The sequence below is a fragment of the Rhinolophus sinicus genome, chromosome 2 (assembly GCF_057876585.1).
Source record: "Rhinolophus sinicus isolate RSI-liver-muscle chromosome 2, RSI-T2T, whole genome shotgun sequence".
In the NCBI taxonomy this organism is placed as follows: domain Eukaryota; kingdom Metazoa; phylum Chordata; class Mammalia; order Chiroptera; family Rhinolophidae; genus Rhinolophus; species Rhinolophus sinicus.
In genome coordinates, this window is record NC_142502.1 from 93,565,814 (window position 1) to 93,592,765 (window position 26,952).

Sequence of the window (26,952 nt, forward strand, 5' to 3'; positions counted from 1 at the left end):
AGGGGTCAATAGCCTAGGTGAAGAGTATTTACTGTAAAAGTCTTTCAACTTTTCTGAAGATCTGAAAATGTTCCCAATAGAAAGTTGGATTAAAAATAAAATAACAAATAAAGCCTAATGCCCTCCACCCACCACCACCTACAGCTTCCCCTGTCACCTCAGCATAAAATCCAAAGGGCTTCACAACCTACCTACTAGTGGTGGTCTGTGAACTGGTCCTGGCTCCACCTTCTATCTCTCCTCAGCTCTCTCACTACATTCCGACCACAAGAGCCTCCTGATTGGTATAGAACCAAGCGGGGGCATTTTAACTGGGGAAATAGATAGTAAATATATCAGCAGATAAATATAAGATCGGTTTTTGTTAGTGCAAGAAGAAAAACAAAGCATGTGCCTGCCCCAGGGCCTTTGCACTTACAGTTCCTATTGCTGAAACTGTTTCCCCTGGGATTATAGTTTGCTTGCTCACTTTCTTCAGGTTTCTATTCAAGTGTGACTTCTTTAGAAAGATCTTTCCTAGCAACCCTATCTCAAACAGTATCCCCACCTACTCCATTACTATCTATCCTTTCTTTGCTTTTTGTTTATTATGCCAAGTGCTTATCACACCTTGGCCTTATGCTACTTATTTTATTATAGGATTACTGTTTATCTGACTTTGTTATTGTCTCTAGTGTCTAGAACTGTGGGTGGTATATATTTTATATTATATAAATAAATGAGTGAATAAATGACTTGTTCTTTATATATCATGCCTGACTACGTATTGTTGGCTACCTTTTCATGTATACGTATCTTATAGCACACCTAGTTCTGGCAAGTTACTTTTTTTAATTGATTCTTTTTTATTTACCACTTGTCTCAGTGACAATAAACATAATCATTCTCATCATAAACTAATCTGAAAAGGTAATTTTCCAATTAATAAATATACACCTAAGTAAACTGTGCTCTTAAGATAAAAATTATAAAAGCTGCTGGCAAGATCTAATGAAAAAATCTGATGGTCTAAACAAGAAAAATTGACAAGCACAATTCCCCCATAAGAACACTGGTAAATTACTTTTGGTTTAATAATTTTGCCTACGGATAATTTCAGGCATCGTATACACAAATTCTCCCTGTGGAAAGTGCAAAATGAGAGAACGAACCTGTGTTTAAATCCTGGCTCTACCATTCACTGTTTTCAGAGACTTGGCCAAGTTGCTTAACCTCTCTGAACCTTTATCACTTTACCTGTAACATTATTACCCACCATACTTTGCAAGGCTATTGCATTAAATAAGATCAAGTATGTGAGTGCAGTTTGTGAACTATAAAGTACTGTAAAAACAGTCTATTATTTTACCTCTGAGAAAGATTTGGAGAAAATACACACCTCAAGTACCATTAAAAGTATTTATAAGCCTAGCAATCGTACTAGTGATAAAACTATACTTACTCTCTCAAGCCGCACCGTCCAGTAGAACTTCCCACAATAATGCAAGTATTCTATATCTGAGCCATCTACATCAGTAGCTATTGGTCACATGTGGCTATTGGGTGCTTGAAATGCAGCTAGTGTGACTGGGGAACTGCATTTTACATTTATTTAATTGTATTTCACTTTGTTTAAACAGTCCTATGTGGCTGGAGGCTACTGCATTGGATAGCACGGCCCGAAGGCATCATTCCTTCAAATGTGTTTTGCAGAAAACTCCTTCTTGGAGTTCCCTAACGAGGAAGGGACTAGCATCAAGAAGCCTAGGGATAGAAATCCTGTGGCTTAGAAAAGGGAAAAGTGTGGAATGCAGTGAAGACAGGAAGAAAAGGAAAGGAGAAGATGGCCTCTTTGCCCTGCGGCCATGCTTATTTTGAAAAAGCAAACAGAACCTCCCTCTTTGGAATTCCACTGTCCCTTATTTGCTGTGTGACTTCAGAAAAGCCATTTAACCTCTCTGAGCCTCAGTCTTTTAAGTATAAAATAGGACTCATACTGCCTACTTCATAGAGTCGTTGTGAGGCTGAAATGAAACAGGTTAGTGATACAGGCTCCTAACACAGTGTCCCGCACAAAGCACTCCCTGAGCTTGCTCATTCCCCTGCCACTCCTGGAGCGCAAGGAGACGGGGGTGGGCAGCACGTTGATTCATATTTCCTGCCCCAGACCACATCACTGCTGGGCTGCCTAGGTGTGAATGGGGGCATCACTTTAGCCAGATTCAGCCTCAAGGCAGCCTGGACCGGGGTACATCCGCCTCCCTCCTTCCTTCCATTCAGGCCTCCTGAATGCCCTCATCTCACCCGGCACTTTGGTCTGAAGATCTCTGAGGGCTTCAAAGGCTCCTCTCTGGATTCAACACAAACCATGTTCCTTCTGGGAATGTACACAGGTGGGGGGCGGCTGGAGGGTGGGGCCCTACCTCCTCCCAAAGTGCGGCCGCGACTTGCTCTGCTTGGCACTCAGGGAGATTTGCCTGCACTGACACTTCCTCTGCTGTGGGTGGAAAAATGTGAAGTCTAGTTCGTCCCCATACGGGGTCTTGTGTGTCCGCTGGGGCAGTCTCACTCTAGCTATAAAGCAAGTCGTAGTGGTGGTCCCACTTCTCAAGGGTGGGAAACAAAACTTTAAAGCAAATTGCTTCAAACCATACTTTCCCCAGGATTATCCAAGATAGTCCCATTTTTAATGAATATCTCCATAAACCTTCAAAATGCCCCAGAGATCAAAATGCCTGAATCTTACCTCGTAGAGTACCTCTCTCCCCTAGAAGCAGCACCAAAACCCTTCGTTAGACCCTGGGCTCTTGGTGTTCAGAATGCATAATCACTGTATGTGAAGGTTTAACAACACAGTTGCCAATTCTTTGACCCTCCTCCCTTGAGAGCTAAGGTCCCCCTCTCCTTGAATCTGGGTGGGCTTGTGTCTGTTTTGACCAATAGAGTATGGCAAAAGTGACACCATGTGACTTTGTGACTTTCTGAGGCTATGTCATTAAAAACCTTGTAACTCCCACCAGGTTGGCTGGGACACTTGTTCTCAGAGCCTGAGCAACCACGGAAGAAGTCCAACTACCCTGAGGCCCTCCAGGAGGCAGTCCCAGCTATAACCATCCTCCACCCAGCCCAAACCAGACACCCGACCAATGAGTGAGGACGCCCCCAGCCTTTCGAGTCTTCCAAGGTGAGGTCACAAACATTTACAGTGGAGAAGAGCCATTCCTGCAGTGCCTGTTCAAATTCTTGATCCACAGAATCTGTGAGCACAATAAAATGCTGTCCTCTTGCATCACTACGTTTTGGGGGTGATTAGTTGCTCAGTAATAGATAACGGGGCCCCAATACAATGTCTCATAGAACTCAGGCTTCCTGATTCCCAGCTCATCTGGAAAACTGAATTCCATAAACTGAACTGCCCTGGCAGTTGGTGGGCCTGTGCAGTTCTGGGGGCTGCTTGTTGATAAAAGGGAGGCAGAGTTGGAGAGGCGTCAATGTCTGCAGTAGAACTGATGGGGGAGGGCGGGCAGGCAAGAAGGAGACATTGTGTTTTTTACTTTATTATCATTCTGAATTCTGATCTTTAAAGTAATTTTTCTATATAAGGAAGAAGCTGATAGAGGAGCAACGACTTACTACGCAATGTGATTTTGGTGGATGGTTTTATTCCAAGCTTTTCACACTGAAATTTGCTGATGTTTTAGGTGGGTTTGTTGTTGTTGTTTTTGTTGTTGTTTCTGTTGTGTTTTTATTGTCATGTTTTGTTTTCATGTTTTGCTAGCATTTTCTCTACTGGTCATCTCATGTTCTTTAGGGACATTTTGAGTTGCCGTGTGGTTGTAATGAAATGTTCTTTCTGTCCTTAGAGGAACTTAAATGTCTAGGAAACGAAGGAAGAGCTCTGGGCCAAGAGGAGGAAACAAGGATTCACCAACACATTGCTTAAACTTGGGCAAATCATTTTAACATCCCCAGGCCTCAGTTTGGTCCTTTGCAAATTGGATTCAATGATTTATAAGGTCTTTTTCTAGGAAAGAAGTTAATATTTATTAAGTGCTTATTACCCTGTGGCAAGCACCACTGCGAGGCCCTCTATTTAGATTCTTTTATTTAATCCCCCAAAAATCTTAAGAACCAGCACCCCCATTTTGCATATGAAGAAATGGAGGCTCCTGACAGGCAGGTTTCAGTAGCTGGGAGGAAGAGGGGTGGAATTCCAGAATCAACATGGCCACCCCCAGGGAACGCTCACTCCCCTCTCTGCCCCCACAGTGTTTCCCACACCTTGTGCCCACAGGCTTCTGGTTCTTCAGTCTGTAATTCTCCATAGTTAGGAGGGAGGGTCCTAACTACATTCCTTTGTACTGTCATCAGCTACTTAAAGTGGCAAGAAACAATAGCCTCTTTCTCTGCTTTCCTGGCAGGGTGGCAGTTGGACCCTGCTGAGTCTCTGAGTGACAACCAGGGCGGCCCTTCCAGCCCAACTGCCCCAGGTGCCCTGGGCAAGTCTAGAGGAATCCTGCCACGCAGCTCTTCCCCCGCCCCGATCTCAAAACTGTTAAGTGCGGTGAACTTCTATTTTCCCTTTAACAAGACTCCCTCAACTCTACAGTTATTTGACATATACTTGGCCCATCACAGGACTCAAGGAGGGGTAGAACGACTCCTTTCACAAAATACTAGGGACCCTTCTTTCCCTGCCCAACATGCACCTTCTCCCTCACCAGGATGTCTCTGATTCTTGTGTTCTGATGAAGAGGGGTCTGCCTGTAGAGCGATGTGTCCTGCCCCAAATCCCTTCTCACACACCTGTTACTGAAGCCCGAATCCTGAAATAATCACCAAATATTGACAAATCCCATCTGCACAGAGAGGGATCACTGAAAACTGCGATATCTAAGAGGAATGATTGAAGAGTGGTTCAAATCGCAGGCAGTTTTAAAATAACTGTACATCCGTTGCCTCTCCCCCTGTGAAGCGTTGGAGATCTACTTCCTCTCCCCCGACTCTGGGTTGACCCCTGGGACTGGCTTTGACCAACGGACCACAGTGGAAGTGGCCCTGGCCATCTCTTTGCCCAAGGTGGATCTTAAAAGATGTGCCCCTTCCATGCTGGTGCCTCTGAGAGGCCTGTACCCTGGAAGACTTCTGATGCCCCTGGGGCCACCAGGTGGTGAGGAAGCCCCCGCCAGCCCTGCAGCACTGCTCCACTGAGCAATAAAACAGCTGTGGTTCTAAATCACGAAGTTGTGGCATAGTTTGTTAAGCAGAAATAGATAACCCAAAGAGGAGAAGAGGACTGGAGTAGCCGCTCACAGGGCAGATGACACATGCTGTCCTTGAGCAACGGGGTCTGAACCTTAAGGAAGTCTTTGTAGCCGAGAGGTTTATAGGAGGGGCGGAGTTGGGTGTGTGAAAGGACAGGGTGTAAGGGGAGGAAATTCTACAAGATCCAACTATTCCACATGTCTCTGGGGAAATGCCCTGAATGCTGACAGGACTGCTCAATAATTTCTACTACAGCCAACCTCCTGCAGAGAACAAACGCTTACCTCTGAGGCATCAGCCTGAGTGTAGCCCAAAGTTACTAAGATTTCTCCCAAGTCCTGTTTTTTAGCCTTACAGCATCCATGAATTTTGTGTTGCCTTCCATCATTTATTCATCTGTATTCTGATATAAAAAGCGGTTGAGATTACTTACCAGTTAAATAACTTAGCTTCACCCTACCTCAACCTCTTCAAGGAAAATAGACACTCCAGGAAGAGGGGTCACAGTGAGATCTGAGGCTCTGCACAGGGGCCCCAGAACACACCTGTACTATGAGGGAAATCAGCCTCACTTCCTTCTGAGGTCAGAAACTTGGGATTTTTCTTTCAGAATCTGGTCACATAGCAGCCAAATCGGGCCTCTAGGTTCCCCACTCCTGTCTCATTCTCAGCTTTATGCTACCCCTAGATTCACACTCAGGAGAGACCCTGTCAAGTCCCTCCAGATTCAGATTAAAAACCAAAGTCACCTGACAACCTAGTTCTTCCATCTTTGACCCACCCTCCAGGTCTGCCTCCCGGAGAGTGTTTGGAAAGCAACCTGAGGCCATTCTCAGCCTTCCCCGACATACGCGAAGGCTTCCCAAACTTCTTTTTTTCTTGGACAGACACTTCAAACGCACGCATGCACGCGCGCACGCACACACACGCGCGTGCACACACACACACACACACACACACACACACACACCCCTATAGCCTGTGTAGATACATTGACACTTGGACGCAAAATAGAGGAAAGCTTTTATTATTGTTTGCCATTTGAAAATGATTATCCAGCAAGATGATGTGTATGAAAGGAGACGGCCAGCAGTTAGCATCCCGGGGAGAGCTCCCTTTCTAGACCTGGGTGAGCCTACACCACCTCCCGGCCCCTCAAGTGGGGACCGCCTGGTGCCAGACTTGGACTCCGACCAAGGCAAATGAAAGGAATAAAATGCCTGCTAGACTGGAGGCGGGACGCGGGAGAGTGAGAATGCTGAGAATTTTAAAGGGATCATCGCCTCAGCAGGAGACCAAAACTCAGCCTCAGAAAGAGCTGCTACCCCAACAGATGGTCCCCTCCAAAGTTCAAAAGTCTTTGGTTCTGGGTTCTGTGAGATTCCAGACGCTGTCTCTCCTGTACCCCACCCCCAATTCCAGGCCAGGGCCTCTGCTGCTCCCCACAAGAAACACTCTTTCCTCTCAGTCCTATCTGGAAATACGGTCGTGCCTTATTTCAAATTGGGGAGCCCGGCAACGACACGCTGTGGGAGCCAAGCTAACAAACTTTTATTCAAAAATGAATCTAGAAGTGGAATCGGGAGCAATGGCACAAGGTTTCCATTTGGGGTGATGAAAAATGCAGTGCTTGTACAACACTGAGTGCACTAAGTGCCGGAACTGTTCACTTTACAATGGTTACTTTTATGGGAATTTTGCCTCCATTAAAAAAACAACAACAAAACTCTCCAAAGTAAGAGTAACCTTTCTAGGACCCTATCATCCAGCGCTCATTTAACTCTGGACCTCTGTCTCCTCTTTGTTAACGGGAGGTCATGGGGGAAGAAGCAATTCCGATATTCTATGATTGTTATGATTGTTCAGGTCCTAGCAGGACGAGGACTTAGGATGACCCCACGACAGAGAAACTGCCCAGTAGGCTAAAATTAACCGACCCTCCACAAACTGGATTTGGCATAGTTCCTCCTCTGTGAGCTCAAACATGTCTTATGTGACTCCTGAGAGGAGCCCATAAAAATGATTATAAGACTCAGGCCAAATCTGGGAGCTATATAAGATGTACACACACACACACACACACACACACACACATATATGTATATACACACACACATATACACACACACACACACATATGGAGAGAGACAGAGCTTTATTTCTTAGAACCTCATTTCTTTCTTAGCGACCAGCTAGTCGTCTCCAGTAAGTACCTACATCAGGCAATGCAGGATTTTTCTTCATATGTGCTTTCAGTTTTCAACAGCCCTTGCCAATTCAAAATAAAAAGAAGAGAGGATGCTGGGAGCGTGTACCCTACAAATTTAAAAAGAAAATGATAGAGGTCCCGTCTTGTACTTCAACAAGTTGATTTGATGCTTAGAAAATGATACTTTTGGCTAAAGAATATTTTTACCTTCTTTTTTTTCTTTTTAATAGAAAGCACATCACTGGTGTCTAAAACCAAACGTGGTTTTGATTGAACCAGACTTGCATTTATATCTGAAGTTCATTTGCTAACAATAGAACTGGCTTTCTCATTTGCCAACATCAATGTCGACCTGTTTTCACCTAAATTTTATAGATGTCAGAAAAAGAAACTGTTCAGTACTCAGTGGCATACCCTGGCCTTTTTCAGCCACACTTGCTTGCATTTTTGCAGCTCCTTTAAATTCCCCTTGTCACAAAAACTAACAAAAAGGTCAAGTATTTCAGTAAGAAATATTGAATTATTATCCAACTTTGTCAAACAGCCAAGAGCCTACGAAAGCTAACCACGAACGATAGAAGAGAATGGCTTAACCTCAGGCCTCCCGGCCCTGCCTCCATTGCATGGGGAAGAATTTTTGGCACTGGGGGGCACCGGGAGGGTGGATGGGTGGAATGGGAACTGGACGGCTCACAATCACGTCCGAGCTCGCGTCCCTCAGGAGTGTCTCGTTGCACTCGTTTGCTGCTGCAAAGAGCCAGCTTTGATTTTTCTTGGAGAGGGCTTCAGGCACCCTAACATGTCAGCCATGCCAACACCACAGGGTCTGCCGAGCTCTCCTGATCCCCTGGCCATATCCCTGTCCATCAAGGCTAATTTCTATGACAACATAAACTTCACTGTGTAGCCAATAAACTCAAACCCGATGGAACTTGATGGGGCCAGGAAGGAGAATGACAAACTGGCAAGATATCATGGCTGGAAATAGAACTCGTTTCACCAGCCAGTATTTTGGGAGGGGTAGCGATAGATTTATGTCTGTGTGCAATGTGTTTTATTGGTTCTAATAACTCTAATAAAGGTTCTATTAATCAATAAAGTTGTCTCCTGCAGAGACAGAAGTAAAAGCCCTAAAGCGACCTTCAGGTAGAACCAGAACTCGCCCTCATTTTCACTCTAACCCCTAGTGGCTAAGGGCACGGATCTTCTGTTACCTCAAGGGATCTGGGCAGGGTGCATGGGAGAGAGAGAGAGAGAGAGAGAGAGAGAGAGAGAGAGAGAGAGAGAGAGAGAGACAGAGAGAGAGAGACAGAGAGAGAGAGAGACAGAGAGACAAATGAGGACTTGGCTTTCAGCTGGGCAAGGAAGAGTAGACTGCAGGCGGCATCCCCAGAATGGGATGTGAGAGATGTCAAGAAAGCATTGAAGGGAAGGTCTGTGGCTTTGGAAGTGAGGTTTTAGTGGTTCTAGAAAACCTCCCTTGAAATGCCAATACACTGACTCCTCAAAGGTGAGGGTCAGGACAGGTTCATTTTATACAAGGGGAGGTCCACAGTACAAAGTTGGCTGGTGTGTGCTTGGGGAGAAAGGCAGAGTCCGTGTGAGGTCTTTCAGGGGCATAGTGGGCCTCCAAAGGAGAGGTCTGGAGGGCTGGGTAGAGGAGACCCCAAGATCATACTTTAAAGTTTTACTTAGAGTCATCACAGGCATAGCGCTCATTCAATTATTTGAATATGTAAACCATCCACAGCATAAACTTCTCCCAAGCATTTATACTTGTCACCCTTCCCTACTGAATGCTGAAAGGCTCTATGTGCTAAATTATCCCTCGCTCTCTCATGAGTGGGCCCCAGGCCACTTGGTAGTAGGTGTTACGCAAGCAATCGGATAAAAACTGATCCACACTCTGTACTGAAAATATGGTATTTTATCTTGTCATCTCTCAACATTTTTTATATTGATGTCCTCTTTTGTTACACATTAAGATCTCACATTTTGTTTCCCTTTGTGCTGTATGTTTTGATAACATAGGTATTGCTTCTTGTTTTTCATTATTCTAATACTGAATACGGTTTCCTGATGTAGGACCCAGATCCCACAAAGATTCTGATACTGCTCACCCCAAGCCCTGTGAGAACCCCCCTTGCTCATCTTCTCAGTGGAAGTGTGCTTTGGCATGCTACAGAATGCCAGAGGCTGGAGGCCCTATCTCCTTCTCTTTTTCTTTCTGGGGAGCTGTACCTGAGATCACCACAGAAGGGAATCTGTTTGCTCTCACATCCTGCACTGCGGGGTGGGAGTGGGGCTGCCTCTAGCTCAGTCACAGACCCAGAATGTCAAGGAATTACCCCTCCTTCCAGATCCAGCTCAATGTCAACGTCTTGCCTTGGCCAGGAGTTGCAGCCTCCTGGCGGTTCCTCTACCCTTGTTTCCCATCTCTGTCGTGGTACCGGCTGCACTGTATTGTCACCTCTGAGTTGATTTTTCTGTCTCTCTCAGCAGATAGTCGTCTATGGACTATCTGGGAGGAGGTATGTCTAATTTGTTTTCATTTCCATCATTTCTAGTAAGTGTTCAATTAGTATTTATTGAATGAATAAAAATGCAGCCCCTCCCTTAGGATCAAATGAGAGTGAAGGATTGTGAGGCAAAGCCACAACCACTATTCTCTCAAGCACGGTAGAGGGTGAAGCTACAAATCCTTCCTCCTCTCAGCCCTCTACCTCTTCTGCCCTATAAATGGCTTAGCACTTGCGTCTGATAATCACCGGGTCCAATAAGGTTGTGCCTTTCATTAAACAGGGGTCACGTCATTAACCACATTGTATGTTTTGTCCACTAACACTACCCCCACAATACTTGTGTGTTCCATCATCGGTCTATTTGCATCATTTTTCTCTTGCATCTTTTAAATTGAAGAGACATGGGGTTCAGATAGTAAGCAGATAAAGGTAAAGCTGAGATTAAAAAGTCTATTATTTTTCAAGATTAGCTGTCATGTTGTCACTTGTTTAGGTAGCTAGGGTATCATGTTAATGGAGTCACGAGTGTGGCCTCATTTCTATAACCAAAGCGTGAAATGGCAAATAGAATGGCCTCCGGCCATGACAAAGCCATGACCTCTATCCTTAGCATTGAGGACAAGGGAGTCTCTTGTCCACTAAAGGACAATCACCTTGAAGTGTGTTGCCAACAGATAGGTCATCTTTGTCCAGGAAGGAATGGCCTTGATGCTCTTAGACTGAACTGTTCACTCACTAAGTCAGGCCAGGTATGTAACTTTATGTTTTTTTATGAAGGAATAGAACAAGCCTTTTTCAATAAAGTTGGCTGGAGCATGAAATGGAATCAATATATTAGAAATTAATTTTCATGAATGTAAGCAATTTTTAACAGGATCAGTTTGCCTAGGTGTGTAACAAATGGTAATAGGTTCATAAAAACTGAAAAAGTAAATAAGTGTAAATGCTAAATGAAAAGATGAGGCAGAAGATGCTTCTCTTATAAAGGAAGGAACTATGTCTTCCAAATGAATGAGTACGGGAACTGCTTGGAAATAGATGTCCAACCCTTGGCTTCCCCTCATCTGTCTACAGGGCAATGCTGCATAAGTGATCTGACCTTTCTGGGATTGCATTTCCTCATCCTCTACAAAATGGTCATTTTTGCCAATTCTGTGAGAAATAATGGGCCTCATTCTCTCCCTAATGCTAGGCAGCCGCCAGCTGCACATCTTAAAACTCCCTATAATTTCTCCATTCTAAAAGCTACTCCAAATCTATCGTTAAGAGTTACTACATGGACCCTTAACATACCACCTGGAAGGTAATATAGTATTGCCCACACTTCAGGAGAAGGTCAAGAGAGGGTAAGTGGCTTGTTCAAGGTCACGTATTTAGTTAGCAGGGGTTAAGGATCTAGAACCCAGATCTTTTGGCCACTTTCTGCTTCCCCCTTTCAATACACCACTCAACTCCTTAAGGCAGAGTTGGCTGCATGGCTGTTACAACAGGGAAGAGAAAATGGAGGAGCCGCTTTCCCTCCTTTGACTATATGAAAACTGCCTACTTTTTAAACACCAACTGTCCCAAATATTGTGGTGAAATGAAAGCCTTGTATGACTAAATATAGACAACTACCTTACAAATACTTGAGTATTTTAGAAAACGAGAAATGGGAAATGAAATTGGCTACAAGTAGAAATCAAAAGTGTCAAAATTCTCTCTAGAAACTGATTGCTAACTTATCCATCTGGTTTTGGTAGTCTGAAGCATTCATGAATTTGCTTAAAGAATGGCATGACAAACATCTCTTATTGGGATAGATTAAGTTGAACAGAGACGTTTTCCAATATGCTTTTTAATGGTGGCAAGGCTTCAGCATATTGTTCTGCCTATAGCAGGTGTTCAGTAAATATTTGCAGAAAGAAGAAAGAAAAGAAGGCAGAGAGGGTGAAAGAGAGACACAGAGACCATTTCTGTTCTCTGGGGTTTCAGTAAAATGGGATATTGATTCTATATATACTAGTAAGTTTAAGGCAATGTCTCTAAAGTGCTTTAAGATACTCGGCGAGAAGCCTGCCTGTTTGGTTACAGAGATTTAAGTGATTCAGGATAGGGAATGCTGATGTCCCATTCCCAGGTTCCTCCAGACCCACGCACAAGTGCAAAAAGCCTTGCACACACCAGGTCTGCTCAGGCCTCAGGGTCCCCAGACCAGCTCCCTCCACTGCATAGCCCTGCCTCTTAGTGATGTCAGTTCAGAAATGGGGGATCTGAGTGCTGCCTCTCTGTCTGATGGCAAGAAGGACCCCAGAGCCACTCCTGGAAAGGTAAGAGTTGAAGTTAACAGAAAAATCTCGGCGTGGGTCTTTCTCGTGTTAGATGAGGCCAGGTAAGCTCAATACCACTTTTTCCAGTAGCAACATCGACCCAAAACTCAACACACCTAAATGGAAAACCTTGAAAGAGAACACAGATTGGGGATTGAAGTCAGGGTTGGGTCACATTTCTGTTCTGAATGTGTGAATGTGTTTTATGTTTATGGTTTATGTGATGTGATGTCTCTGAGTTCCTTTAGGGAAGGAGCCCATGGTAAGCTAATTGCCAAACGTAGCCTTCATGTTCAGTAGAAAACTAGTTGATAAAATATAGAGGAAAACATGACTTTCAAAGAGCAGTACTTTTTAAAATTTTAAAATAGCAGTTTTTTTGAAAAACCCTTCTATTTGGGGCTCCAGCTCCATTGTGACTCAAATTGAAAATTGTATTTATGCTCTTTTACAACAGTCATCTTAATTATTATGAGTAATAAGTATCATCTATTTTATATATGTTATGTGCTGGACACTTGCCAGTCATGTTCATATCTCAGTAACTCATTTACTTCTCATAACTTCCATTATATAGATGATAAAGGAGACTGTGTCTAATGTTTTAGCTTAGGAACATAGCCTTTGAAATCACACAACTCTAGGCTTGAGTCTTAATAGCTGTGTAATCTTGGGCAAGTCTGAATCGCAGTTTCCTCATCAGTAAAATGGGGATAAAAACGGTACTAACTTCTTCATAGGTTGTTGAGAAGATGGAGATAAAGCATGTGAGATATAAAGCCAAGTGCCAGGCACATAGCCGAGTGTGCAAGAAAAGTTAAATATTATTAAGTGTTGTTATTATTATTGGATCATGCTACCAGTACCAAATATGACTTTTCCCCAAAAGGAAATTACAACAATGGACGTCAGTGCCATCTTAAGGGAGGGAAGGAAGAAAATCATCTTTGGTCCCCATTCCTTTCTCCGCAGGATGTTCATACAGGTGAGATCAGGGTCAAGTGAACTTCAAGGATGGCAATGAAGGAATAAAATCATGAGAAACAGGTAACTGGGATGCCCTTTGTGCATTGCAGGGGAGGGGGAGGAAGTCTGAGGGCTCAGGAGGGTGATGTGAAGAGGAAAGGTGTGGGGACAGAGCCAGCAGTGCAGTTTCCAGGCTCTCGGCCTCCCATAGAAAGGTGCTGGCTCAGGTAGTAAATGGTCATCAACTGTGATTGGATGGCCATCAGCTGTGGCTAGTTGGCCGTCAGCTGTAACCAGTGAGCCATTGGCCACTAATATAAAACTGCCACTCTCTCTGGGCCTCTCAGGGTACCGTGCTGGAACAACAGTGGCTCACAGTCAAGGTGCTTCTAGCAGCAATCCGCTCTGCTAACTGCAATCCACGCTTGCTAGCTCAGCCACCATCTTCTTGCTAGCCCCCCATTTTCTGCTAGCGTAGCCACAGCAGTTATATTAGTGGCCAATGGCTCACTGGTTACAGCTGACAGCCAACTAGCCACAGCTGATGGCCATCCAATCACAGTTGATGGCCATTTACTACCTGAGCCAGCACCTTTCTATGGGAGGCCGAGAGCCTGGAAACTGCTTCCTGAGGCTCTGTCCCCACAAAAGGTAACTGAGGACTTTTGGAACCAGATGACTAGTATGAGCCTCTCTATGAGCTCCTGACATTCTTTCCTTCTCTCACTCATTCTCCTGCAGCCCTTAGGAGCAAAGCCCCAGAGAAAGACTGTCAGAGAGTTGTGTGGACCCCTCCCACAGGGCACCCCTGCTCTCTGGGAAACGACTTCTGGGCGGCATTCTGAGGTTCTGAGGTGGCATGAACCTACAACACTGGTCACGGTTTGCTTTGGTCAGCCTGGCCCCACCGAGCCCCACAGCAGCTCTGGCAGCTCCCTAGAAAAGAAGAAAATAGGATCTTGCATGTGTGGTATATTCTAAAACAAAATATTAACTTGGGAGATTTGATGGACTCTGACAGGGGGAAGAAGGGAGTGAAAAAGATGGAACAAAGATGCCATTTTAAAATTATTGGCTCATGTTCAAGATTTCACTATTTTCTATGGCAAGGAGCAAGTAAAAAAATTCCTCCTATTGATGAGTATTTTTCTACAGTCATTGAAAGCCAAAGGGCTCAGGGCTTCCGACTTTCCCTCTTGGGGAACCTGTGAGCCAGCCCTCTGGATAACTTAGAAGAGGGCTGGATGGGGAAAGCAGGAGGCTCAGAGGCCCCCAGCAAGCTGCTCGGATGAGGAACGGGTGCAGGAGAACACACTGTGTTTTCAGTTCAGATTCTGTGATCTTTCTGCCAAACGGGGGTTTACAAAGCAAAACCCTCCAGAGAATTCTCATACTTTCTGGGTTATTCTCCTGGTGTTCATCTTAACAGGAATCAGCTGTTTGCCTTCTCACTTCTACAGCATGTTGCCGAGGAGAATTTAGCATCTGGTCTGGCTATTATTAAAAACAAGAACATCCTGCTCTGTTGGGAGAACAGCACCACTGGCAATAAAAGGACAGAGATCATTTGCATTCAGGATTCCAGAGATGTGTTTCAGTTCAATGTCTGCTCTCCCTTCTCCCGGCACGGCTTTCATTTTAAAATTTCCTGATGCATCCATCATTTGCATTGTGGTCTCCTTTTTCTGAAAACAGAGAGACAGGGCGTACTTTTTCCTTTCACTGGGATCACGGCAGTTGTTCAAACACTGGCCCGCTCCTGCAGTGTGATAAAGTTGAACTACCAGAGGAATTTTTTTTTTTTTTTTAATTTTACAACTGCGGAAATGAAAAAGTAAACAAGACTGGGACTGCATCGGTATTTAGGCTCCAGCTTTTGTTGTTGTTTTCGGCTTTTTCTTTTTTTAAGCATTGGGCGAGGAGCCTGAAGGAACCATATAATATGAAAAACCCTGAGAGGTTTTATTAGCCAATAAAAAATCTTAGTTCCTATTAACCACTTAACTCCTTGCTAGACTTTCACACTTGCTTCCTTCTTGCATCCTTCCCTCCCTCTCATGCCCACAAGGAATGAAACTTGGTCCATCAGTCTTTCCCTTCACAACCTGAATTCACCGTGTGTGTTCCAGAAGTTGTGGTTGAGAACTATATTCTCTGCATTTCTCATCTGTGAAACCACTCATAAGAAGATCTCGATAAGGAGTCAGATTTTTTTTATGTCCCCAAATCCACACCAGAAAGACTTTAAATACACTGCTAAAAAGGAGAAAGGCCACTGTGATTTTCAAGATGTAAATATTATTAAGTGGCAGAAAAGACAGAATCAGGCTAATGCATTCCTGGAATATGTAAAGATGTCACAGAAAGTGCCTCTCATTTTGGGGTCAGAAGAATAAAGAGAAACTCACAGAGAAACAGAAAGTGAAACTGGTCAGAATTGTTGCACGGTCAGAGATGGATGGAGTTATTAAAAAATAAATGACCTAATTTGAAAAGGAAACGATATCAAAGGAGATTGAGATCATCATATTAATTCCCCCCCATTATGGGTGTCACGTGGTTTTGTTGTTTGCTTTTTGCTGTATTTAAAAAATAAATTTGCTCAGTTTCATCATTCCATCACCAAACTGTGTTTTGAGAGTTGCTGGTTCCTCCATCTCTCAAAAAAAGCCCAAACAAACAAACGAAAAAACTCGAAAGCTCTGCCACTATACCCTGTATCTCTCAATTCCCTAAGCCTCCTATGTCTCACATCCATTTTCCACACCTGGGCTAACTCTAATATTCTGGTTCTCCAGGAGAAATGTCCTAAGTTCTAAGATGTACAGGGCTATGTGAAACCTTGCAGCAGTTTTGTGTTCTGTCTCATTTAATGTTGCAGAGACAAGACTATTTCTGGAGAGGCTTGTGGGGAAAAACTTCTGCTTTTTTTTTTTTTAGCAATTTTCTCTATAGTCTTGATTTCTTTATAAGAACGACAGGTGGGGGGGTGGGGGAATTCTTCCCTTTTCTGTTGGCTATGGAGTGGGACAGAATGGCCTGGGATGAAAAGATCGCAATCAGAAAGTGAGCTACATTTGCAAAGCTAAAACACGAAGCAGGTTTTCCAGAAAACCCCACTAAGTGGCCAGACATTATTGCAACAAGATAATAAGAGAACAAATTAAAAGAAGGTTTAGTAAAAGTTAAGTGGGTTTCCAGAAACTTGATCCTTCTGCTTTCCAACTGGTTGAACATGTCTGAACAGCAGGGCTGGTTAAGTCACAAAAAGCTTTTGAATAAAAGCTTTACAAAAATTAATAATAACCCCTTCTTAGCTATCAGCTTCACGGTGTTCCTGACATCTCAGGGGGCGGCCAGTGTTCCTTGCCCCCTCTAAATAACCTATTTGAAGAAGAATAATTGCTTCTTCACCACTTGTGGGATGGAGATGGTGCTTTTTTTTTTTCTTTTTGCAGAATTTGCAGGAATGACAACAAACACCTGAGGCAAATAAATACTGTGTCAAGAAGCATGTGTGTGTGCCCAGTGAGTTTCACCTACCGCTGAATGGCTACTCAGGCACCTCTTTCCATCCTTCCACCCTCCTCCCTGCCTTCAGCCGCATGTGTGCACGCGCACGCGCACACACACACACACACACACACACACACACCCCCGCTTGGGATATATTACCCTTTGCATCTGCAGTGGATCCTTTTCTTTGCTAAATTCTGATTCATAACCTCTTTTAAAACTTCACTGCCAGGGCCTGGTTGATAGCTACTGCTGGGAAGCCCCTGGGAAGTCACCGAGTGCTCAGGAGTGGTGGCAAGGAGGAGAGAATCCCTCCTTGCCTTTGCTCAGAGCTCATAATTTAAATACAAAGCATCAGAGATCCAGGTATTGGTTCCTACCTGGCCTTCCTTAAGCACCTTCTCCGGCCGGAGGACAGAGCCGATGAAGGAAGAGCAGAGGCGAGGAGAAAACAAAGTGAAGTAACCAGGCATACCTAGCCCTCGTGTGAAGGCCAGCTGGCTCACCACCTGCACACTCTCTGCATCAATACCCGGACAGCTCTCACGGAAGGCATCCTTCCTGGCCCCTTAGGGGCTGAGCAAATGCACGAGTTTGCCTGGGATCTCACAGGTGAGCGGGCCCGTGCTCACTAAAACTGTGGCAGTCAGTGGTCTCCAGAAAAACGTAGGGACTGTGACAGTCATATCATAAATAAGCCTCCTACCTTTTTACATGCCCCCAAACCATGATTTCCTAGGACTGATCTCTAAAATGATTTTCAAATAACTGGGCCAGAGAGGCCAGTGGACTGGATTGCCTACGGTTTACCTGATAATCTAGGTAGGGCCATTTGCTTAACTCAGTCACCAGTACCTCTATTTCTGCCATGGCTCTTGGCTGTGTCATTACTGTGAACCACCCGTTTCCAGAGGGAATGAAACACAAACGCGTGACACTCTGTAGGCCCTGCTCTCACTGACTGTGAATGAGGGCTTCCCCTACCTCCTCCCTTGCCTTTTCACTGTTTTCAAATCCCATAAATATAAACATGTGGCTCTTCAACCGCATCTGTAGATAATAACTTCAGGGGGCTTCCTGTTTACATGGCAATACCCATTTCCCAGCCAAATAAACTCTGCGACAGAAAGCTGAGGTGTTTATTGGGCCAGTCTCGGCTGGGATTGACTTAACAGGAAACACCCACTCTCAAAGAAATGTCTGATGATTAAATATTTGGGGGGCAGGGGGCACAAGGGGTCAAAAACACTGAAGAAATTGCTTTCTTCTTCCGTCTGTTGTTTCTAGGATGTAACAGAAGCAGCCGTGATGAATATGGCCAAGGAGTCCAGGCCGAAAAAGCCCACAGCTGTGCCGCTCGCTGGCTGCACAGCCGTGACGTGGGGAAGAGGAAAGAAACACAGACGGGAAAGCCAGGAGCCTCACTCACGACACAGCCAAACCTCAGGGTGCCAGCAGGTGAAAGGATGGGAAAGGTTGGTGTGCATCCATCACTGGGAAGCCCCTCAGTCTTCTGCCTGGCTGTAAAGTTTTAATGAGTAATGTTTCTGCACGCCAGATCTGTCAATAAAGTCTGACCTAAACATTTAGAGACACCCTCTCATCCAGTGGTTTTCAATGCGGGGGAGGTGGGGGGATTAGTGATTTTTCTTCCCAAGGGACATTTGGCAATGTCTGGAAGGAAACCTTTTTATCAGGACTGGGGCGGTGCGATTGGCATCTAGAAGCCAGGAATGCTCCTAAACATCCTACCATGCACAGCACAGCACTCCCGACACACACACCAAAGAATTATCTAGCCTGAAATGTTCATAGTGCCAAGATCTAGCCCAGTGCCTTTCCATAAACCAAGAAACTGAGACCAGGAGGAGCCGAGTGATTTGCCCTAAACCATGCTGCTGGACAGGGAAACAATGCCACTGTGCCCACCTTCACCTCCCACGCAATGCCTTTTAAAGCCACACCGATGTTGAATTGAAAAGGATAAATAAATATACATCCTCAAAGAGTTGCAAACACGTTCCCTGGCCTAAATTCACCCAAGTGTTTTTAGGATGTCTCTGAGTCTTAGAAATTAGCTGTTTCTATGATTTCTCAGAAAACATGCCAAAGGGGTAAGAAGAAAGGCGGCGTTTGACCCTCGTGCCACGTGGGCCACTGGCCAGTTACTGAGCTGCTCTCTGCACCACCGTTTCCTGGTCCCTCTTTTAGAACTGTGGTAAGCCAAGGCCTACAGGACATTAAGAAAGCCACCACTCTACCCAGGCCCTCAACCTCGTCACAGGGGAGGGACTTACCAAAAACAAACAATGGCCCAGAAAAAAAAAAAAAAATCTGCAAACTACAGTTATGCTCACTAGTAGAATTTTTCTGAGGCTAGAGCTCTCCAGGCCAAAATCTGTTTTTACTCATCCTTGGTCTTTGGCTGACTTTCTTTTTAAGAACCCAAAAGAGGTGTGGGACGGAAAAGAGACGACCCACTGTGGCTGGGCTGCCTGAGGTCTCTAACAGCCAGGGGTTCACTTGCCGGCCCTTGTCCATATGCCCAGACATCAGAATCACGGAACCATCATGGCTGCTGTCTTTACGCCCTGACTGGTCCCATGGTTGGAATACCGGGCTTTACCCACGGATGGGGTGAGCACTCCTTCCTTCAGACACAGGCTGATAAGGAAGTGAGTTCACTGCTTGATTCCTCACCCACCCTTCTCTGGGAGTAGGACAAAACAAGAACCCAACGCTTACCAAGATTTTTTTCCTCTCACCAGGAGTATAGGATCTCTGCTCTCACTCAGCCCTGGTAAGTAACTCCTATGACTATTAAGTGCCCAAGTGTAGGCAGAAGTAGGTGTCAGACTGGAGAAGAAACCACGGATGAGAAAAGACCCAATGTACACACATAACAAAACCAAAAAAGCCATTTTATTGAAAATTAAATTCAAACTTCAAATTAATATTACAATCATGAGAAAAATGCCAAATAATTCAATTTACAGTTGCAACATACAATACAAATAGTCCCTTTGAAGTTCAGAGTAAACTCATCCACAATCATGATCTGTGGCACAAAGCAGAATTTGTACAATATGTGCATGGAAAGCAAATCTTGGGCAATAGCGATTGGAAAAAATAAAAATGAAAAGCTTGTATTTACACAAAATGCTACAAATATTTTTTGTTCCACAGAAATCTAAGAATGGTAAAGCATATCCAAAAAAAAAAAAAAAAAATGGAATTTTATTCAGAATACCTAAGAAATTACTGTAAGTTATGGTTTTTGGCTGATATATTTCAAAGTACTGCAGTAAAAAGCAAACAGTTATTTGTAAACATGAAGTAAACAAACATCTAAAAAATTCTCACATAGAAAATATTTTTTAAATGCATTATCTTTTTAAGAACACAAATTCAAGGTTTGGAAGACTCATCTTTTATTTATTTTATTTATTATTGTTCTTTCGGATATCATAGATATAATTATTGTTTTTGCTAACAATGCTTTGTGTTTCCATGTATTAACCTAGAGTCTGAGTCAGTCCCATTCCTGGGAATGGAGGCCAGCACACACATCTCCTCCCCTCTGAATTTGCAACGGTTGTCCCTAAGGGTGTGGATTTCTCTGCTCATTTTTAAAAGGTCTTGGTGGGGTAAGACAGTCTAAAGAACAAACAGCAGCTAATCTGTTGAGTCTCTCGGTTTCAGGCTGGATGTCATGCCACTAATTAAAAAACCAAAGCTGTGGTACCTGTTCTGGAACTCTGACATAGGTTAAAATTTGTGAGACAACTGAAACAGATAAAAAAAAAAAAAAAAAAAAAGTGGCCAAGTTGGTCACGCTGTAAACTCCAGCAAGGTTTATGCTACATAAGAGCCATGCTCTTTTAACCTGAAGGAAATAAGAGCGTTGGCTAATACGTGGTTCCATAGTAGTAGTAGTAAGGCTTTGCTTTGGTCTTGAAATCACAAATCATACACATGACCCAGTGCAAAGTAAGGGTGCAGTTAAAAAAAAAAAAAGATAAAAGAAAATTTTAACCCCTAGGCCAAAAAAGGGCAGAATTTGATCCCAAAATGTGAATTACCCCATTGGAGTGGTTAGAATGAGGGTGGAAGGAACACGTGCTTGAATTTTTCCCAAGAAAAAAATTTTTTAAGTGTTTCTGGGTTGCTGCCTGCAGCCACTATAATAACATTTCAACACAAAAGCATCCCTAAAGTCACTTAGTATGTGTACTGTAAACTTAAAAAAGCCCTTTTAACATTAGAAAATAACGTACAAATATAGTACCTTTTTTAATTAAATAGGGTACAGCTGGCACTGGCGGTAACATTTTTATGTCAATTAATTAAAATTGAAATGTGTAACCAGACACTGGCTTTTTTAAGTGCTGCTGAAACAAACACACACATTTTACACTTACAAATAAATGGACAGTGGCGTGCTTCAAGCTACCACACACAAACAATAAATAGTAGCAATTACTACTTCCATCTTACTTAAGTCATAGAAAAGTGGCTTATTTATCTAAGCATACTTGGTATACAACCTTTAGAAGGCAAAGTGTTTTGTTTTGGTTTGGTTTCCCCTCAATTTTGATTAGAAGTCAGGATGAATTAATTCCAAGGGGGACTCTCGGGCAAAAGAAGCACAGGTCCAACTGCCCTGCAAGCTGTCCTGCGTTGTTTGGTGGCCTAGAAAGGTGAGCTTGAGAATGGCTGGAGAGAGCAAGAAGCCTCTGGGGGCTGGGAGGCAAATTTCTACATAAAGTTCTGCTAAGAAGTAGGGTAGGGGGGGCCTGACCTGTGAGGGAGGAGGGCAGGGATCTGCCTGGTGGTGTCATTAAATGGTCCTGGCTTGGATTAGGGAGTCACACTTGAGAATCTGCCATGTGGGCCGCCAGGAGTAGTCAAAGTGCATCCTACAGAAGGGCGTCAGCTCAAGTTCATACACAGTAGTAGACACCAAACTCCACATGGCCTTACCTTCGCCCTTGCCCTCCACGGTGGGAGATGTGAACGTCTAAGGTTGTATGTGGGACCCCACGGGCTGTGCTCTCTCACTTCAGCTATCTGCTGGAACTTGCCTGCTACTTCAGGTGACCCTGCTCCCAGTAGATAGTGACTCAATTCTGCTCCTTTAAATGCAAATTCTGTGGAAAGCTGCCGGCGGGGGGGACCTTGAGGAAGGCAGATTTGGGTTCCCCTGACCTACTGTTAGGTCAGGCAGGTTGGTTAAGGATCTCTGGTGCAATTTTGCTTCTCTGTACTATGTGTGGCACGATGGCTCCTTCAGCCACGTGTGGCTTCAAGTTGATTTGGAAGCCTGGCGATTTAGAGTTCTGCTTTAGCGATGAAAACCACAGAACATTTTCCTGCAGTTCAATGAGTCCCTTGTGCTTTTCTTTTTACTATGACAACAGTCATTGTTATTTGAAAGAAATGAGGAAACCACATCACTCCAGCATTTCATGCTGACAGAGGGCAACATAAGTGATAAAGAGTTGTTGTTGTTGTTTTTTTTGTTTTGTTTCGTTTCGTTTGGTTTTTTTATCCCTAATTATTGCTTTAAAAGGCAAAGCTGTGTTAGAGGCAATCAAAGATCTGGAAGAACTCAACATAACATTTCCTTCATACATCACAAAAACGAGCTACATCTAAAATATTTGGAGATGGAAGTATTCTTAAAAATCACATTGTGCCTGGATGAACTGAAATTGCTTAGCAATATTTCAGGTATGGCTCTAGCCCACGGAAGAATTTGTTATTTAATAAAGAGCACTTTTAGAGACCGAAGTCAACACATCAATACACTAAGAAATGTTTCAAGGGTCCAAATGTCATTAAATAATTATAAATATATCTTTAAAGTTATATGACCATTCACTTAGCAAGTTACCTCAGATTTTACACATATTCATAATTTAAAAAAAAGAAAACAAATAACACACAGCCAAACACAAACACTATCTATATCATTATGGCTATAATAAGATATTGCCATTTTCAGTTTTGCATAAAAGGAGAAGGGGGGAGGTTTCGGGATGGTATTTCTTTTTTGGTTAAATGGGGAAAGGGGTGGGGAGTATAAAAAAGTAAAATAAAATAACCTATCCTGATCAGTATTTTTGAAGTCACTTTATCAAAGTAGGAAAAAAAAAAAAAAAAAAAAACTGAACCAAACAGTTCAAATGAGTACTTGCAGCAAGTCGGAAAGCAAAGTTTGGAACAGTTCTACTGTAATGGAAGCATCCATTCTACCTCTTTTCCCTTTACGTGCACCTCGACTGGCTTTGTAAGCTGGTCTGCAGAGTGCACGGGTCCATACACAGCTGCAACCGTGAGGATGTGTGGTTTCAAAGCACAGAGGAAGCGGCTTTGCTCTTCCTCCTGAACCTGGAGTCCACCTCTCTGAATTGGCATATGAACAAGTTATTTATAACAAACCAAACGACAACAGCAACAAAAATACCTTTTTCCTGTTTGTAAAAGTATTTTTTTTTTCTATTTAAAGAAAAATAGAAAAACAATCTGAAACCTGATTATGATCGTCTCTCTTGGGCCTTTTGCTTCTCGGTATCTACCCCCGTTACGGTTGCAAGATCGTAACTGAGTGAATGAAAAATCTTCTAAAAAAGGAGGCACTTTGTAGATAGCTAATCGATATACATATATATGCACTCTCTCTATATATGTATATATTGATACACTGGGGACGTGGCTCCCACATACCGCTGGGCCACTGCTGAGGAATTTCAATATGGTCGCCAAACAGATTCATCCATTCTGCCACTAGAATTCAAAACAGTTGGGGAACTGCTGTGGCTTCCATCAGCGTCAACACCATCATTCTGGTTAGGCAAATTTGGATTTAATAGCGTGCTGCCATTCGAGGTGGTGGTGCATGGCGGAAGCATTCTGGAAGGAGACCGGTCTCCCCCCGGCACCATGGGGAACTGATAGGATCCTGACGAAGTGCCATAGTAGAGATATGGAGTGCTGCTGGTCTGGAAGGGTCCGCTCTGGCTTTGGGAAGAGCCGGGGTAGGGTGGTGGCAGGTAGGTGTGGTAGTGAGTGGTGGCGGACATACCGAGGGACATGCCTGAGGTGACTGGCGGGGTGTAAGTAAAGGTGGCTGGATAGTGCATTCGTGGGTTGGAGAAGCGGCTCTCAGTGAGGGATGAAATGCTTGGGAACTGCCTGGGGTCTGAAAAAGGGCCCAGTTCTGAAGCACCTAAAAATTACAACAGAAGATGGGGGGAAAAAATCTGTAAATATCAATTAAAATAATGATAGAATTTTTTACAAGAAAAAAAAGAAAACTTTAGCTTCCCAAAAAGGAATAGCAAGCTACAAACAGATCTTCAAAGGCACCGGTCACTACACAGTCTTTTTATTTTTAGTTTTTGTTTTTTTCACTTTACAGTCTAAAGCGGCATTTATCCTTAAGTCCTTCACCCCCAGCGAATCCCAAAGGGCTTTAAAAACCCAAATGTGTGCTAGGTCATATGTGTAAACCAACCCAACACTCTGATCATAGATAGATTCACTCACCAGACTTTGACTGAATCCTCATTTTTTTTTTTTCTCTTTCTGTTTCTTGTTGCACCTCAGATATTTGACATTTTTACTAAGTCGGACAAGCTTCCTTTTCTCAACCCAAATATAGAAAATTCCAAGATGATCAGTTTTGTTGTTGGTACTCTTGACAGAGCCCTCCTTCATCAATGAAGGAACGTCAAAAAGATACACTAATACGTTCCTATCACTTCTTTTCAACTCTTAATTTAAAATCTTGTTTCATTCTTCATCTTAGAAACAGATTTCAAAAAAAAAAAAAAAAAAAAATCAAACCAGATTAAAACCAAACCAGATTTCCATGTATTCTGGAACTATATTACTTTTCTGGGGGCATATAGGGAGAGTGTAGCCCTTAGAAATTCTCCCGAGGGTCATAAACTAAATAAGTAGGCTTTAAAAGGGGGATGGGGAGGAGGCTTAGTACCCGGAAATGACTGCATTTCAAGCCTCGATAGGAGACACAGGGCCTGATTTAGGGCAGGTACTGACAACAGCTTTTATGAAAGGCCAGCTGCATAGGGTAGATACAAGGAGGGTACCTCACCATCCATTTACCGGGCCCCTGTACCACATCCTACGGAATTAGCTTCAGGCCCATTTGAATCCATAACCTGGAGGCAAAGACGGTTTTACCCTACATTGTAAAGTCCTTTAGCTTCTAAAGCTGAGTATGCTTCCTTACTAGATTATTTCTGGTGTTTAGTTTACGAAACCACAGTTACAAACCACTTCATGTGGAAATTTGTGTTCAAAGATTGGGTTATGACTTTCTAAAATTGACAGAATGGCAACAAGCCCTTCTAAAATACCAGTGTTCTTAATATCTTGATCGTATGTAAAAATCTGCCAATTCTTTGGATCTCATATGTTTGCTTTTCCTATAGCTTTTGTCTATACGGGAAAGCACTTAGTAATTCTTGAAGGCCTCGGTGAGTAGGTGCTTCCTCAGCCCCATTTTCAGTTAGCACTCCTTCTTGGGGAACAACAAAATTTATTCATGGAATAATCCTAATACCTTTCTTTAAAGGTGCTGATTGAGAGTTGTTAACTTTCGTGAAAATGCACACTGCTTGTGATCTTCATAAAATGCTCGGGGTTAAGTGCCAGGCGTGCATTTGTAATAAAACGTGACTATTTAAAAGCAACATATAGTTAACAAAAGTTTTTCTCACAAATCGGACAGCAGCAATCAGACAGTCCCACCCAGCCGAGCCCAGCAATTGTTAAAAGTCTCACCTGCCTGGCTCTTCTTACTGAGAGTGGAAGGCCAGAGGCAGAAGTCAGAGGTGGCAGTGTCATCATCTGTAAAATGAGGGGGATGAGCTCTAAGTTCCCTTCCAGCTCTAATGTTCTATCACCATGAATTCCAAGACAGAAGGAGAAGCAACAGCCTTAGGGGAGGGGGAGGCAGAGAAGTTCCCACCCCTCATTAGTACTTTCCCGGAATCCACAGGCCCATAAGCAGAGGGTAAAAAGCTAGTGAGCAGCTTTTGTAATAATACCAGAAGCAAACACTTTCAAGATGACAAACCAAAACTAACAGTCTGGGCAGTTGCTTTCTGCTTTTTGTAAATTCTTCCATCCTCAACTGGCCTCTACCTAACCCCTCCCAAAGACGAAATTCTGACAAGCTCCAGTTTAAAACTGCAGCAGTAGCGATTATGACAGAATCGCAGATGGGAGCAGGATGAGATTTAACTTCTCTCCCGCCCCATGGTTGTGCATTGCCTCTCACGCTACAGGCGTGCTACGAACGCCACAGCTGTTCCTCGGCCAGCCATTTCCTTGCAGAGCATCTAGGTGAACTTGAATTGGCAGAGCTAATAGTTATAGGCAGGCCACTTCTGTACACATTAGGTTCAGTGCTCAGATCGTGTGAAAGAAACCAGAATAATGTGAGCAATTTCAAAAGGAAGAAGTCACACTTAAAACATCAATGTTTGCCACCCCCCACGCCACCCCACAGAAGCATAGACATCACACAGGCTTGTCAGTGTAAAACATGCTTCTTGTGGGTATTTGCACTTCAAGCATCCTGTAGTCATAATTAAAATTCCATGTGGGTTCCCTTATTTTGATGCAGAAGCCTCATTAAATCCCTTTATGTGGGGCTCTGCCAGTAAACTCCAATATGGTTTTGAATTTATCCCTCCAGCCCCCCTCAGCTTCTCTATTTTACCTGATACATTTTGCTGATTTTTAAAAAATTCATCACATGCCAGGATCACTGTGTCTTTTTGGTTTATAGATGCCAGCTAATACAAATTGACATTCATTTTTCAATTAATGAGTGCTGCTTGTGGCTTACAGAAAACAATGCAACAAATTTCCGCTAGGTTTACAGAATTTTGACCAATCATTTCTAGTCATTTGAGACGGTAATGTTTTGCGGGGTAACTCCTTCTGGGCAAAGACAGCTAACGCAGACTTTAAAGGGATTATACAGCAATTTTTTTTTATAACTTACAGAAAATAGAATTTTATGGAATTTGCTTAGTCATTTTGTGTTACCAAGAAATGTTTCTGAAACATACTGCAATGTGTTCTGTATGAAGAATACTAACAACTTGCTATAGCATCTCATGAGATCCCCTACATAATAATCTAT

At 43.5% G+C, this 26,952-nt stretch overlaps 1 protein-coding gene across 7 annotated transcripts in view; it reads right to left on the reverse strand.

The window, feature by feature from the left end:
- The window catches only part of RUNX2 (RUNX family transcription factor 2), a 322,924-nt gene that overhangs the window by 91,976 nt on the left and 203,996 nt on the right, over positions 1 to 26,952 (reverse strand). For 2 of the 7 annotated variants that reach the window (XM_088795677.1, XM_074333026.2), the window contains one exon: positions 19,667 to 23,997. The exons of 4 other annotated variants lie outside the window; for them this stretch is intronic. In XM_088795677.1, the coding sequence (XP_088651803.1) occupies positions 23,519 to 23,997 (479 nt within the window). In that variant the 3' untranslated portion in view covers positions 19,667 to 23,518. Of the gene's footprint in view, positions 1 to 19,666; positions 23,998 to 25,580; positions 25,647 to 26,952 lie in introns of those variants that run through there. One more of the 7 variants, XM_074333025.2, reaches the window with a different exon arrangement.